Here is a 14,891-nt window from a genome sequence, read left to right on the forward strand (position 1 = left end):
TCAGAAAGCTGGGTGCATTAAACAAAGAAGACTCCACTGGAGCCCAGCCGGCTGTGCACTGGTGGCAGCACTGGCTCAGCCCAGAGGGAGGGAGAACAGAGAGAAACCTGACGGGCAGATGTAGTAGAGAAACACCTGAGGTCAGAAAAGCAGCCTGAACTCAGCTGAGCCAGAGACTGCACCGTGCAGTGGTGCCTGAAAAGTGCTCGGTTTCCCAACTGTCTGGTGGCGCCACCTTGAGGCGGCTATGCTGCCGCTGCTGCTGCAGAGTCCGGTCCCAGCCAGCGCCTCCACACAGCCTAGGGCACACCTAGCAGAACACTGGTGAAACAGGCACAGAGAGGACTGCACCCAGGGGAATCCAAGTCAGAAGGTCAGAGGGGAGTCCAGCTTGCTTCCCTTTCAGTCTAGCAGTTTATGTGAACAGCTGAAGCAGGTCAGGAGGGTGTGTCCACACTCAGGGATTAAGCCTGGGAAGGCTGTGCTCATGGGCAGCAGAGGGTGTGGAGGATTGGCTCCTGGGCCCCACGAGTGGAATTCTTGGGAAGCTCCCGGGTTCCAGACCCCAGACAGAATTTGGCAGCTTCCAGGCCCTAGGGGTGTGTTGCTCTAACATCTCCAGAGCAGTCACCACCCAACCAAGCCCCCAGGGCCGGATTAGACCTAAGTCCCAGCCCCAGAAACTCCACTCAGAACTCTGCAGAAGCCCTGTCCTCAGAGTGCACTGATCATACTTGTGTAGACAAGACTCCAATTCACAGTTTCCCTCCCATTTTATCCTATTCTGGTGAGAAGGGAGCTGAGAGCTACCTCACCAGCTTCCGTTTAGGCCACTCTACTCAGCTGTGTGCATAACATTAAAGGGGTCAAGCCATCCATGACGTGCGTGAGGACCGTCTTCAGCATCGCAGCCAGTGACGGGTCGACCTGGGGCGTTGGGAACTTCCTGCGGCAGTCCCACCGAGTAAGGTCACCCATATGAAGTGAACTCCCTCAGCCCGGCAGCACCAGAGATGGGCGTGGCCTGCTGGGAGCTGAGCAGCCCACCGGCCACCCCTCTGTCCTGTGTTGTGAAGAACTTGCTATAGAAAGCCTTTGGCGTATCCCAATATAAATAGAGCAAACGCGGGCTTTCTTTGTTAGAAGCTGGACCTGTCTGGTCAGCCTTGCCCGTCTCTGCCCCCACTTGAAACACCTCTCTGTGTTCTGTGTTATTCCATTGCACTACTTTTCTTAGCTTTTATTTCTCCAAAATAATGGAAACCCATTCCCTCACCCGTGTGGGACAGGGCAATAAACAACCCAGCCATAGCCCAAGAAGGAATGGGAGGAAGGACACTGGGCACCAGCATGACCACCCACTCTGGTCGGCTCTTCTACTGCCTCAGTGGAGACGATTCCGTCTTTCTTCATTAAGAATCTTTTTTCTATTTTTTGTCTCTTGCTGTGCTGATGGGTTTGTGGACACATACACATATTTGTTTGTTTGTTTCTCATTTTTAGCTTTTTTTAAAAAAGGCAGTCGTTTTCCCCTGACTTGTCTTTCAAGGGTCAGGGTTTCGCTAGTTTGTTTTGGTTTCTGTTGTTTTCCTTCCCCCTCTCTTCTCGTGCTAGCAGCCGGTTCTCTGTTTCCCCTCCCTTTACTGTGTCTTCCCACGTTTCCCCGGTCTCTGTGACATCGCTGGCCCCTTGTCCCCTTGTTGCTCTGTGCCCACGTTGGCTGTTCCACACTGTGTTCTGACCCTTCCCGGCACCTTTCCTCTCTTGATGACTCTCCTGTTGCCATGTTTTAGAGCTGTTTGGTTGTGTAGCTCCTGCTGTTTGTTACTAGTGCTGTGGATGACACAGTTGACGCCTGCTGTTTACTTCAAGCCATCTCTGGTTGGTGGTTATTTATGGTTCCTGCTCTTGGCAGCTGCTGACCTCACTATTCCTGTTGGTGTGGTGATCCGTGCTGTGGGTGTCAGAGGTGGCGGGTCTTTATTTTAATGCTGTTTCTTGTTTGTTTTGGTTGTTGCTATTGTTTTTTTTTTTTTTTCTGTGAGGTGTGGGGAAGCTACAGGGACACTATAAGTTCACAAGGTACAGACTGTCGCTGAACCTAACACAGCCAAAGGCAGAGCACCGCGCTGCACGCACAGATCAGTGGCACTCAGCCTCCAGCTCAGATGCAAACAACAGGGAGATTAAAAACAAAACCATGACCATGACCCAAGTAGAAATGGCCGGGAGCAGGGGCCCTCAGGTCCCATCTCAGACATTTATAGCTATAGTAAAAGCAGAGAGAACTTACAAAAAGGCTGTGGGTTCACACCAGGAGGGGCCTCAGGCTGGATCACTCCATGACACTTTGGCAAGAGAAGTCTGTTCCTTAGAAAGACCCACACTCATAAGAGTGGAAGACAAATCCACCCCAACAGATGGATTAAACCCAACACAGTAATATAAAAAAATAAGGTAACACGATGCCTTCTAAAGTACATAATTCACCAGCAACTGACTCCACAGATACAGGAATGGGTGAAATATCAGCCGAAGAATCAAAAGAATGATTGTAAAATGATCCATGAGTTCCAAAAGAATATAGAAAGAAACTGAATGAATTATGGACGTCAATACATGATACGGATGAGACATTCAACAGGGAGAAAGAGATATTGAGAAAGAGTCAAACAGGAATCTCCAAAATGAAAGATACAATAAACCAAATGAAATGTTCAGATGAAATCTTTATAATAGTGCAGAGCACGCTAAAGACAGAATCTCAGAGCTGGAAGACCAAGTGGCCAGAGTTGAACATTCAGACGGTATCACAAAAAAGAAAAGAAATAACATCGACCAGAATATACAAGAACTCTGGGACAATACTAGGAGACTAGATTTAATAATCATTGGAATTGAAGCAGGTTCTGAGGTACAAGATAGTGGAAAACCTATTTAGGGAAATAATAATAGAAAATTTTCCAAACCTTGAAAATGAGATGGACATCCAGATATATCCAGATACAGGAAACATTCAGAACCCCAAATAGAAAAGGTTTTAAAAAGAACATTTTCACAACACATTTAATTAAAATGTTTAACACGACAGTAAGAATAGAATTTTTAAAGCCTCAGGAGAGAAAGGTCAGGTCACAGAGGCAACCCAATCAGAATTACTTCAAACTGCTCAGCACAAACTCCAAAAGCCACGAGCGTTTAAAGTGATGTGTGTTAAGTCCTGAAAGAAAATAACTGTCCACCAAGATTGCTGTACCCAGCAAAGGTACCCTTCAAAGTCAAAGAAGAAATAAAACTTTCCAGAATAAGCAGAAATGCAAAGAATTCATGACCACTAAGTCAGCACCACAGAAAATACTTAAAGAAATACTCCACATAGGGGCTGAGGAGGTGGCTCGTGGTAGAGCCGTTGCCTCGCACGCGTGAGGCACTGGGTTCGATCCCAGCACCACATAAAAATAAACAAATAAAGATATTGTGTCAAAAAAGAGTTTAAAAATCGTTTTTAAAAGAAATATTCCGTACAGAAGAAATCGACAACAAACCCCAGAGCTCCCAAATGAGCAGACCTTATCTGAAGAGGAGCTAAGCAAGTGAGAGACAAGACCCAACTAAAACATTAGACATGAATCAAAATGGAGGAATCAATAAACATCTCTCTATGAGAGCACGGAATGCAAATGGTCTTCATTCCTGAATCAAAAGACACGGCTGTCAGGATGGATTAAAAACAAGCCCCAACTGTGTGCTGTTTGAAGAGCCCACCTCACCTAGAGAGAGCCAGGCTGAAAGTGACAAGGTGGAACTGCCGTACCATGTGAACGGAGCTCGACAGCAACCCGGGCAGCTAGGGAGGGAAACCAGGTCACTTCCTACCGGTAAAGGAACCAGTCAACAAAAGGTCATGATTATCGTAGACATTTATGCCCCACATATTGATGCACCTAATTCCATAAAACAGACACTACTGGAATTTGATTACCAGTTTTTCCCCAGTACAGTAATACTAGGTGGTGTCAACACACCTCTCTCACCAGCAGTTAGGGCGCCCAGACATAAACATAGGAAAGACTCTTTGGATATATTATAAAGTAAATGGATTTAACAAACATATATATATATATATATATATATATATATATATATATATATATATATATATAAAATTTAATTTAATACAATACAATACACTTTTTTCTCAGTGGATCATCAAACCTTCTCCAAAATAGACTATATTTTGGGTCACAAAACAAATCTGAGCAAATGAAAAAAGTTCATAAAATTCTTTGTATCTTATCAGAATGGAATGAAATTGGACATACACACAAAAACCCTGTAGAAATGATATGAACACATCGAGAATGAACAATACACTTTTGACTGATGAATGAGTGATAGAAGAAATCAGGGGGAAAATTTAAAAGTTCTTAGACTCAAATGAGAGTCATGATACGACATACCAGAATATCTGGGGCCCTATGAAGGCAGTCGTAAGAGGAAACTTTATAGCTATGAGTGCCTACATCAGAAAATCAGGAAGATCCCAAATAAACAACCTAATGAGGCGTCTCAAAGCCGTAGAAAAAGAAGAACAAGCCAATTCCAAAACCAGTAGAAATAAGAAAATCATTAATATCGTGTCAAGATCAATCAAATTGAGAATAAAAAATACAAAGGATCAACTAAATTAAGAGTTGGTTCTTTAAAACCATGAGCAAGATCAATAAGCCCTTATCCAAACTAACCAAAGAGAGCGAGAGAAGATTCAAATTAATAAAATTGGAGATGAAAAAGGAGAAATCATCATAGACATCACAAAAATCCAGAAGATCATTAGGATTTTGAAAACATATGCTTCAATCAATTGGAAAACCTAGAAGAAATGAAGACACTTCTAGGCCCAGATGACCTGCCAAGACTGAATCAGGAGGACATAGAAAACTTACACAGTCGGAGCCTGAAATGCACATTCTTGTCTGAAAGCAAGCAGGAGTCGCTACTTTCTATCCAGCAAAGCAGATTTCAACCCACAATTAATCATAAGAGACAAAGGAGGTCACTACCTCCACCCATCACAAAGTCCATCACAAAGGCTCAGGGCAGCCAAAGCAATTCTGAACAAAACGAGCGATGCTGGAGGCGTCTCATGCCTGGTTTCGGTCATTCTGCAGAACCTCAGTGAAGAACCCAGCTTGGTACGGGGATAACAATGGAAATGAGAGAAACTGAGCAGAACCCAGAGACAACCTACACAGAGTCATCTGACCCTCCACAAAGACTCCAAAACATGGTGGAGAAACAACAGGCTTTTAAACAAATGGCGCTAGAAAAGCCAAATATCTGTAGATAGAAAAATGAAACCAGATCCCTCTCACCCTGCAAAAAAGCAAACTCAAAATAGATCAAAGTCCTAGAAATTAGACGAGAAACCTTGCAACAACTAGAAGAAAACGTAGGTCAACACCACAACAGACAGCCCTAAGCAATGACTTCTCCATAGGACTCCATAGCTCAGGAAATATCAAGGACTAATCAATGAGTGGCATCAGATTTAAAAGGTTCTGCACAGAAAAGAACACGAGAGCATGGAGGGACAGCCCCCCATGTGGGAGGGATCTCTGCCAGCTACTCCTCTGACGAAACAGAAGATCCATACTCCAAAGGAACAACTAAGAAACACTTAAGGCCCCAAATAAAATAAAATAACCAATAAAGCCAACGAACTAAATAGACATTTCTCACAAGAAGAAATACAAATGGCCAATAGATACATGGAAAATGTTCAACATCATGAGCAATTAGGGAAATGCAAACCCAGACTGCACTGAGATTCCTTCTCAATCCAGTTAGAATGGCAGTTATCAGGGTAAGGATGAGGGGAAGGTACATTTACACAGTTAGTGGACTGGAAATTAGTATAACCACTATGGAAATTAGTATGGAAATCCTCCAAAATTAGGAATGGAACTACCATATGAGCTGGCTGTACCACTCGGTATTCATCCAAGAGTCAAAGTCCACACACTGGTGACACGGGCGTGCCCATGTCCATAGCAGGAAAACTCACAAGAGCCAAGTCATGGCCATCAACAGGTGAATGGATGAAGACGAAGCGGTATAAATACACATGGAGTTTCACTCAGCTGCAAAGAAGAGTGAAGTTTGGGTGTGTTGTTGCAGGAAATGGTGGGTGACCTCTAAAAATGAGTGCTAGGGTGCCCACCTTTGTTTTCTGAAAGAGATTGTGTAGGATGGCTGTTTTTCTTCTTTAAAAGGTCCAGGAGAACTAATGCACCAGTGGGCGATGTGGACCTGCAGACTTCTTTACTGGAATGATTTCAAACTGATACAGGACACCGACAGTGTGAGAGAAGCCACAGACTGGGGGGGATGAGTCACAAACGATGTGTGATGAAGACTGCTGCCCTCAACACAGAGAGGACTCCTAGGATTCAACAAGGAGAAGCAGATTGCCTAGGAGAAGACGATGGAGCTAAAAAGCAGCTCACCACAGAAGATGTGCAAGGCAGTGGAGCCCTGGAAATGTGTCCCCGCTGAGCGGCACAGGAACTGGGAGTGAAAGGAACAGTGAGACTCCCCCGCACAGCACCAAGACCCCAAGACCACCAAGACCCACCAAGACCACCAAGACCCGCCAAGACCCACCAAGACCCGCCAAGACCACAAAGACCACCAAGATCACCAAGACCTCCAAGACCACCAAGACCTCCAAGATCACCAAGACCCGCCAAGACCACCAAGACCACCAAGACCTCCAAGATCATTAAGACCCGCAAGACCACCAAGACCCGCCAAGACCACCAAGACCCACCAAGACCACCAAGATCACTAAGACCCACAAGACCACCAAGACCACCAAGATCACTAAGACCCGCAAGACCACCAAGACCTCCAAGACCACCAAGATCACTAAGACCCGCAAGACCACCAAGACCACCAAGATCACTAAGACCCGCAAGACCACCAAGACTACCAAGACCTCCAAGATCACCAAGACCCCCCAAGACCCACCAAGACCACCAAGGTCACTAAGACCCACCAAGACCACCAAGATCACCAAGACCTACCAAGACCACCAAGACCACCAAGATCACTAAGACCCGCAAGACCACCAAGACCTCCAAGATCACCAAGACCCCCAAGACCTGTCAAGACCACCAAGGCCTACCAAGACCACCAAGACCACCAAGACCCCCAAGATCACCAAGACCCCCAAGACCTACCAAGACCAACAAGACCTACCAAGACCTCCAAGATCACCAAGACCCACCAAGACCCGCCAAGACCACCAAGGTCACTAAGACCCACCAAGACCACCAAGATCACCAAGACCTACCAAGACCACCAAGATCACCAAGACCTACCAAGACCACCAAGACCACCAAGACCACCAAGATCACCAAGACCCCCCAAGACCCACCAAGACCTCCAAGATCACCAAGACCCCGAAGACCTGCCAAGAACCCCAAGACCTACCAAGACCACCAAGACCACCAAAACCCACAAGATCACCAAGACCCCCAAGACCTACCAAGACCACCAAGACCTACCAAGACCACCAAGACCCCCAAGATCACCAAGACCCCCAAGACCTACCAAGACCACCAACCCACCAAGATCGGCCAAGACCACCAAGACCCACCAAGACCCACCAAGACCCGCAAGACCACCAAGACCACCAAGATCACTAAGACCCGCAAGACCACCAAGACCTCCAAGATCACCAAGACCCACCAAGACCCACCGAGACCACCAAGACCACCAAGACCTCCAAGATCACCAAGACCCACCAAGACCCGCCAAGGCCACCAAGGTCACTAAGACCCACCAAGACCACCAAGATCACCAAGACCTACCAAGACCACGAAGACCACCAAGACCACCAAGATCACCAAGACCACCAAGACCACCAAGGTCACTAAGACCCACCAAGACCACCAAGATCACCAAGAGCCCCAAGACCTACCAAGACGACCAAGACCACCAAAACCCCCAAGATCACTAAGACCCGCAAGACCACCAAGACCTACCAAGACCACCAAGACCACCAACACCCCCAAGATCACCAAGACCCCAAGACCACCAAGACCCAACAAGACCCACCAAGACCCAACAAGACCCGCCAAGACCACCAAGATCACCAAGACCACTAAGATCACTAAGACCCGCAAGACCACCAAGACCTCCAAGATCACCAAGACCTCTAAGACCTACCAAGACCCCCAAGATCTACCAAGACCCCCAAGGCCTACCAAGACCACCAAGACCACCAAGACCCCCAAGATCACCAAGACCCCCAAGACCTACCAAGACCAAAAGACCTACCAAGACCTCCAAGATCACCAAGACCACCAAGACCTACCAAGACCAACAAGACCACCAAAACCCCCAAGATCACCAAGACCCCCAAGACCTACCAAGACCACCAAGACCTACCAAGACCACCAAGACCCCCAAGATCACCAAGACCCCCAAGACCTATCAAGACCACCAAGACCTACCAAGACCACCAAGACCCCCAAGATCACTAAGACCCTCAAGACCTACCAAGACCACCAAGACCTACCAAGACCCCCAAGTCCTACCAAGACCACCAAGACCTACCAAGACCATCAAGACCACCAAGACCACCAAGACCACCAAGACCTACCAAGACCCCCAAGATCACCAAGACCCACCAAGTGCCGCCAAGACCCACCAAGACCCCCAAGACAACAAAGACCCCAGAATGTCGGCCCCAAGAGTCAGCGCAGGTGTGGAGCCGCGCGGGTGTGGAGCTGCACGGACTCTCGTTGCCTGCTGGAGGGAAGGCGAATGGCACCAGCACCGTGGGAGAGGACCTGGTGGCCTTTGATGGGCCACGCGCTCTCACAGTCCAGCGGCGGTGCCCCGTGGTTTCTGGTCTAAGCTCACCCTCTGACCTCTAAGATCTGGACTGCGGGCTGCTCGGCTCCTGGTCGATGGGGCCTCAGTTTCTGCTTCTCTCCCTTCACGTCCCCTGGGGGGTCCCCTTCCTCCGCGCTGCCGCCTGGTGACGGCTGGGGTCTGCTCAGCACGGGGTCTCACTTTGCAGGGGGAGGGACACTTGAACACCTGTGAAGCTCCTTGAGTTTTGCTCTGAGGTGAGGTTGAGCTCCTTGGGAAGACGGCTTCTGAGGCTCAACAAACGTGGCCAGGCAGGACTAGACAGGGGTCCCTGCGGGTTAATGTCACCCCCACTGTGGGGGACGCTCTCCTAAGAAGTCTGCAGTGTGCTCCACCCAGCAGGACGCAGCAGACACTCCTCCCGGCCATGCCGACCGACCGAGAAGTCCCACCACCAGTGCTGCTCCCGGCCTAGGCCCAAGCCTCTTTGCTGGACACTGGACAGAACCTGCAGAGCTGGGGACTCTCCCAGGAGAGACTTCCCCTCTGGAGACATGACTCCCACCAGAGCTGCCCCTGGGGTACATAGCCGCTGTCCCTTGTGATCTCCAGGCCAAGCCACTCACTCCTAGGAATGCTCCTACTCCCTCCCACCCTGTGTCCCCACAGTCATGAGAGAAAGGAGAATCACGTGATCAGGGTGAGTTTACTGAGCCTTGAGAGGGGCTGATAGATGGAAGATGAGGCAGGTGACCCAGAGCAAGGAACTAGAGGAACACACAGGGGAATGAAGGTGGTGGGGCTCCTGGGAGGTCAGGTTAGCATAGTGGACACATGAGAGAGCCAATGGGGAGCTCAGGGGCAGACTGTGGGTGGTGAGGGGCCCAGCTATGGAGGGACCTGAGCCCAGTGGCCCTGGGGATATGGCTGGTCAGCAGCAGGACTTCTGGCCCAAGGAGACACCACAGCAGGCCGGGCGGGAGCAGGTGGGGCGGCAGAGCAGGGACACGCAAGAGGCCGGGCGGCAGCAGCTGGGCTGGCAGGAGGAGGCACAGCAGGAGGAGACGGGCACGCAGCAGGCGGGCCTGCACACGGGGCGGCAGAGCAGGGACACGCAGGAGGAGGGTCTGTAGCAGCAGACGGGCTTGCAGCAGACGGGCACGCAGCAGGACGGCTGGCAGGGGGAGGAGCTGCAGCAGTCAGACTGGCAGCTAGACTGCTGGCAGCAGGAGGAGGAGGCTCCAGAGCAGACGGGCACACAGCACACGGGCTTGCAGCAGACAGGCTTGCAGCAGAGGGACACACAGCAGGACGGCTGGCAGGGGGAGGATGAGCAGCAAGAGGGCTCACAGCAGGACTGCTGGCAGGGGGAAGAGGAGCAGCAAGAGGGCTCACAGCTAGACTGCTGGCAGCAGGAGGAGGAAGCCTCAGAGCAGACGGGCACACAGCACACAGGCTTGCAGCACACAGGCTTGCAGCAGAGGGACACACAGCAGGTTGGCTGGCAGGGGGAGCAGCTGCAGCAATCAGACTGGCAGCTAGACTGCTGGCAGCTGGAGGGGGTGCAGGAGCTGGTGCAGACTGATTGGCAGCAGGGTCTGGACACACAGCTCACTGGGGTGCAGAGGAGGGTCAGGCGGGGGGCTGGGGCGCAGCAGCTGGGCTGGCAGCAGCGGGGGGTGCAGCAGGGGGGCTGGCAGCAGCTCTCTGGGCAGTCGTCCACCTGCCAGGAGGACTCGGGGCAAGAGCTGGAGCAGACGGACATGGTGGAGGCGGCCATGGTGGGTGTGCTGGAGGAGGGTGGGTGGGTGAGTGTGTGGGTGTGTGTGGGGAGCTCTGGGCTCTGGCTTTTATACCTGCCCGGTCCCTCTGGTCCCCAGCCCACAGCCTCTCCTTCCGGGTTGCTGGGCCGGCTCCTGGCCGTCATTGGGGATGCTTGTTTACCTGGGAGGCTGTCCAGCTCGTTAATGTCCTGCCAGCGTCGGGGCCCCTGGAGCAGGAGTGGGTTCCGGGAGCACTGAGTGCTGGGGTGTTGTGTGTGGGAGGAGCCTGGCCACCCTGGGCTGCTGGGGCACCCTCCAGCCACTGGACAGCAGCCTCAGGGCCTCGTCTCCCTTGGAGGGAAGCCTGGGCACAGAGGTGTCACCTGAGGCTCACACCCCTCCCCAGGACCCGTCACCACTGCAGGACGCTTGGCACCTGTACTGAGCACCCAGAGTCCAGGGCGCCTGGTGCCCTGTCCGGGGCCTCATGGCTGTGTGGAGCTGGACAGCCTGAGCCCTGCACAGGTCCTCATCCCTCCACCTCTCCCTGCCTCCTCCCTGTGGCCCTGTCCATCCTGTCCCTGTGCCTGAGGGCAGCAGGCCTCCATCCTAAGGCCAGGATGGAGGGCTGTGCCCTCCCCGCTGGGGCACCAGGCAGCCTCCTGGGCCGCGGGTCCAGGTTCTGAACCTGCAGAGCCAGGACTGCCCGTTGGCCTTAGCCCTCCTTGGGTCGCCTCTCCATTTGCCCTGCCGCCCGCTGTCCTGGGCACCTGCTTTTCCTACCAACCCCCTGTGGGCCCAGTTTCACACTTTTCCTTAGACCATATAAAATGCTCTGTCGAGTTCTGCTTCTTCATGGGGGGAGTGGGATCTTATCAGACTGACCATCTGTCTGAGAAAAATGAGGAACCTGGTTAACAAATGCAATCTCCACTGGAGGGCCAGAGGACGCACCAGGAGCTGAGGCTGAGGGACCAAGTCCCCATCACCCATCACAGGGGACACAGCAGGGACCACTACTTTCTTGGATTTTCTTCCTGAGGCATTTGCCAGTTCACAGGTCACAGACGAGAGGTTGGGAAAGTGGAGAGAGATTTCAGTGGTCTTGGGGTCTGACCACCAACATGAAGTGAAGCCAAGTCAGCTCACAAGCTGAGAGGGGAAGGGACTCTGGCCAGGCACTCAGGCTTTTGTGGCAAATGCTGGGTCTAAGTGAGGCTGCTCCCTAGCAGAAGCAGAAGTAAGACCGGCCCCACCTGAACCAGCTCAGACTGAACTCAGGTGTTCTGCCGGAGCCAACAGGTGTCAGAGTGAAGGTCAGCCCACTGCGAGACAGGGGCTTCATGAAGAAGAAAAGGACCTTCACATTTTCACTCACAACATCTTATTTTTATTCCAAAAGTATCAGGCCTAACAAACGACAAGATCAATTGACCAAGGAACCAAGAGGAAAATCGAAAACCAAATAGACCAAGAGGAAAAACGAAAACCAAACAGACCAAGAGGAAAAACAAAGACCAAACAGACCAAGAGGAAAAACAAAGACTGAAGAGACCAAGAGGAAAAACGAAGACCAAACAGACCAAGAGGAAAAACAAAGACCAAACAGACCAAGAGGAAAAACAAAGACTGAAGAGACCAAGAGGAGAAAGGAAGACCACACAGGTCCACGGGTGCTACAGAGATCTGAATGTCAATCACGGGCTTACAGTAAGTAATGATTTTTTTTAAGACAATGGGGGAAAGATGGAGAATTTCAGTGGCAGAATTCTATAAAGGAATCCAACATGAGTTTATGGATGAAGAACATAATAACTGCATTGAGAAATTGGTAGTTTAATACCATATTCGACAAAGTCAAAGAGAAGTTTAGAGAATGAAGGGAGGTGAAGAAATCAAAATGGAGCCACAGAAAAAAGATAAAAGTAGAGAAACAAACATATAGGACTCGGTAGAAAAAATAGGTTTAATCCTACAAGGAGAGATGAGTGCGTAGAGGTAGTGAAGTATTGTCAGAACTTTAATTGATGAAAGCTATTAACCATAGATTAAAAACACACTGAGAATCCTAAGCAAGGCAGGGTACATACAACCACCCTGGCCCTGCTGGTGCTGAAATGTAAAGACAGAGAAATCAAAGAGGTCAGGGAGAAGGGGAGACAAAGTAACTTTAAAGAAGTAACAACGAGACTGACAGATGACTTCTCGGTGGGCATGTTGGAGTCCAGAAGACACTGGAATTGTGCCTCTGTCACCTGACGTCGGCCACAAGCCCGAGGTCTACACCAGCTGACAAGGTGCTCACAGATGAGGACAGCCTCAGGTGGTGGACACCGAGAGCATATGCCGACGGCAGCATCAAAGCTGGAGAAAATACTTAAAGAAGTTTTAAGGTAGAAAGGAAATGATGAAAAGCAAGGAAACTGATAGAGAAGGGGCCACAGAGGCAGGCACATGCCGGTGAGTACAAATGAACGTGACTCTGTGGATGTCCTATGAGTCTGTCAACATTTACAGAAATGAAGGACGTGGGAACAGGTCACAGATTCAGAGGAGAGCTCCATGGGGTCACAGGTTCTCAGTGTACCTGGAGCAGGTTTATAGGATCAGATCCTAGAGTTCCAACGTCACAGATTCCTGGGTTAGCTACACAGATGACAGAAGAAAATATGACCAAGCGGCAAGTGGGTGAACATGGTGGGTGAACGGCAGCTGCCCCAAATTCAGGTCCACCAAGGACCTCACAGTGTGACCTTGCAGATGCAGTGGGTAAAGAGGAAGTCATATTGGGTCAGAGCCGTAAGTACAATGGTTAGTGTCTCTATAGGAGGACGTCGAAGGAAGCCCCGACGCATGGTAGGAGGCATGACGTGGGCAGAGACTGAAGGGAGCAGCCACAGGCCAAGGGCCAGGGTTTGCCGGGAGCCATGAGACGCTCCAAGAGGCCAGGAAGGGCTCTCCCTCAGAGCTCAGAGGAGCATGTCCCTGCTGTCACTGTGCCTTCAGGGCTTAGTCTCTGGAACTGCACTAGCGTGAATCTCTGCCGTCTCAATCACTCTCCTGTGGCGTGTTGGTGGGCCGCCCAAGGGACTATTCAAATGGAGGCAAATGAGGAAACACATTTCAATGCACTCAACCAAAACACTCAAACAAGGTATGAGGGGGTCAATTATTTGTCCTGAGCAAAAAGCAAGGTCAGATGCAGGCACTAGCTCCAAAGTGCCCCCGAAGCCCACCCCCTCAAAAGCTCTTCACACAGATGCATGGTCACTAGGTGACCCAGGTGTGCAGAGCTGGCTGCTGGGGTCAGATGCATGGTCACTAGGTGACCCAGGTGTGCAGAGCTGGCCGCTGGGGTCAGATGCAACGGTCACTAGGTGACCCAGGTGTGCAGAGCTGGCTGCTGGGGTCAGTTCTGCACCTCAGTGTTTGCTCCAGTGTCCAGCCATTTTCACCTCATTGGACACCATCTGTGCTCCTCTTTCATGGGGTCTTTTCAGGTCATTTGCCACCTGGCCTATGTTTCAGCTGTGACCAAAATACCTGAACAACATAGAGGAGGAAAAGTTTGCTGGGGCTCATGGATTCAGAGGTCCACTGCTCTGCACCCAAGGTGAGGCAGTGGACCAAGGGTAGAGGGGACAGTAGATGAGGCTGTGCCTCTCCTGGCACCACCGGAGCCGGGGGGGGGGGTGGCTGCAGAGGACACACACTCCCAGGGCATTGGCCACTCCTGCCACCACGCCCACCTGCCTATGGTTACCACCCGGTTAGTCCATTCAAAGGAGGGTGGACTGCCGAGGCCACAGCTCCCGTGATCCAGTCACTCCACCTCTGAACATTTCTGCATTAACACAGGAGCTTTGGGGGACCCCCACATCCAAACCATAAGAGTAACATTTTAAACTCTGTGTGACTCCGTGAATCTGGCATTTTGGAAAAGGTGGTGATAAAGGGATCAAATGAGGATCAGTGGGGTAAGAGGCTGGGTTGAGGGTGAACTGACCCCACAGGGCAGGGGGAGCCGTTGGGTGATGGGAGTGTGCAGATGGACGGTGATGCTGGCACACCAGGCCCAGGTGTCCACAGTGAGCACAAAAGAAAAAACAGAGTGTCCCAATCTACTAAAGAGTGGACTCTAGGATTAGAAGACATCCTACAAAGGACACCACAGACAACGCTTCCCCAGTGGATTCTCCAGACAATGGGGAGGGAGACTGTCGGCTCTCCAACACTCCTCAG

At 50.8% G+C, this 14,891-nt stretch overlaps 2 protein-coding genes across 2 annotated transcripts in view; both read right to left on the bottom strand.

Moving 5' to 3' along the window:
• Tspear (thrombospondin type laminin G domain and EAR repeats) overlaps positions 1 to 14,891 on the bottom strand; it is a 103,350-nt gene that overhangs the window by 54,406 nt on the left and 34,053 nt on the right. The window lies entirely within an intron of this gene.
• LOC124089064 (keratin-associated protein 10-1-like) lies at positions 9,581 to 11,032 on the bottom strand. Its single transcript, XM_058577298.1, has one exon. It carries the CDS (start codon positions 10,811 to 10,813, stop codon positions 9,818 to 9,820), a length of 996 nt encoding a protein of 331 aa, XP_058433281.1. The 5' UTR covers positions 10,814 to 11,032; the 3' UTR covers positions 9,581 to 9,817.

The sequence above is a fragment of the Marmota monax genome, unplaced genomic scaffold, assembly GCF_021218885.2.
Source record: "Marmota monax isolate L192 unplaced genomic scaffold, Marmota_monax_Labrador192_F-V1.1 WCK01_AAM20220418_F8-fsc00125, whole genome shotgun sequence".
Classification (NCBI taxonomy): Eukaryota; Metazoa; Chordata; class Mammalia; order Rodentia; family Sciuridae; genus Marmota; species Marmota monax.

Bases quoted from the DNA above. Each gene is read 5' to 3' on its own strand.
- LOC124089064 (XM_058577298.1), bottom strand. From the start codon at position 10,813: ATGACGGCCAGGAGCCGGCCCAGCAACCCGGAAGGAGAGGCTGTGGGC.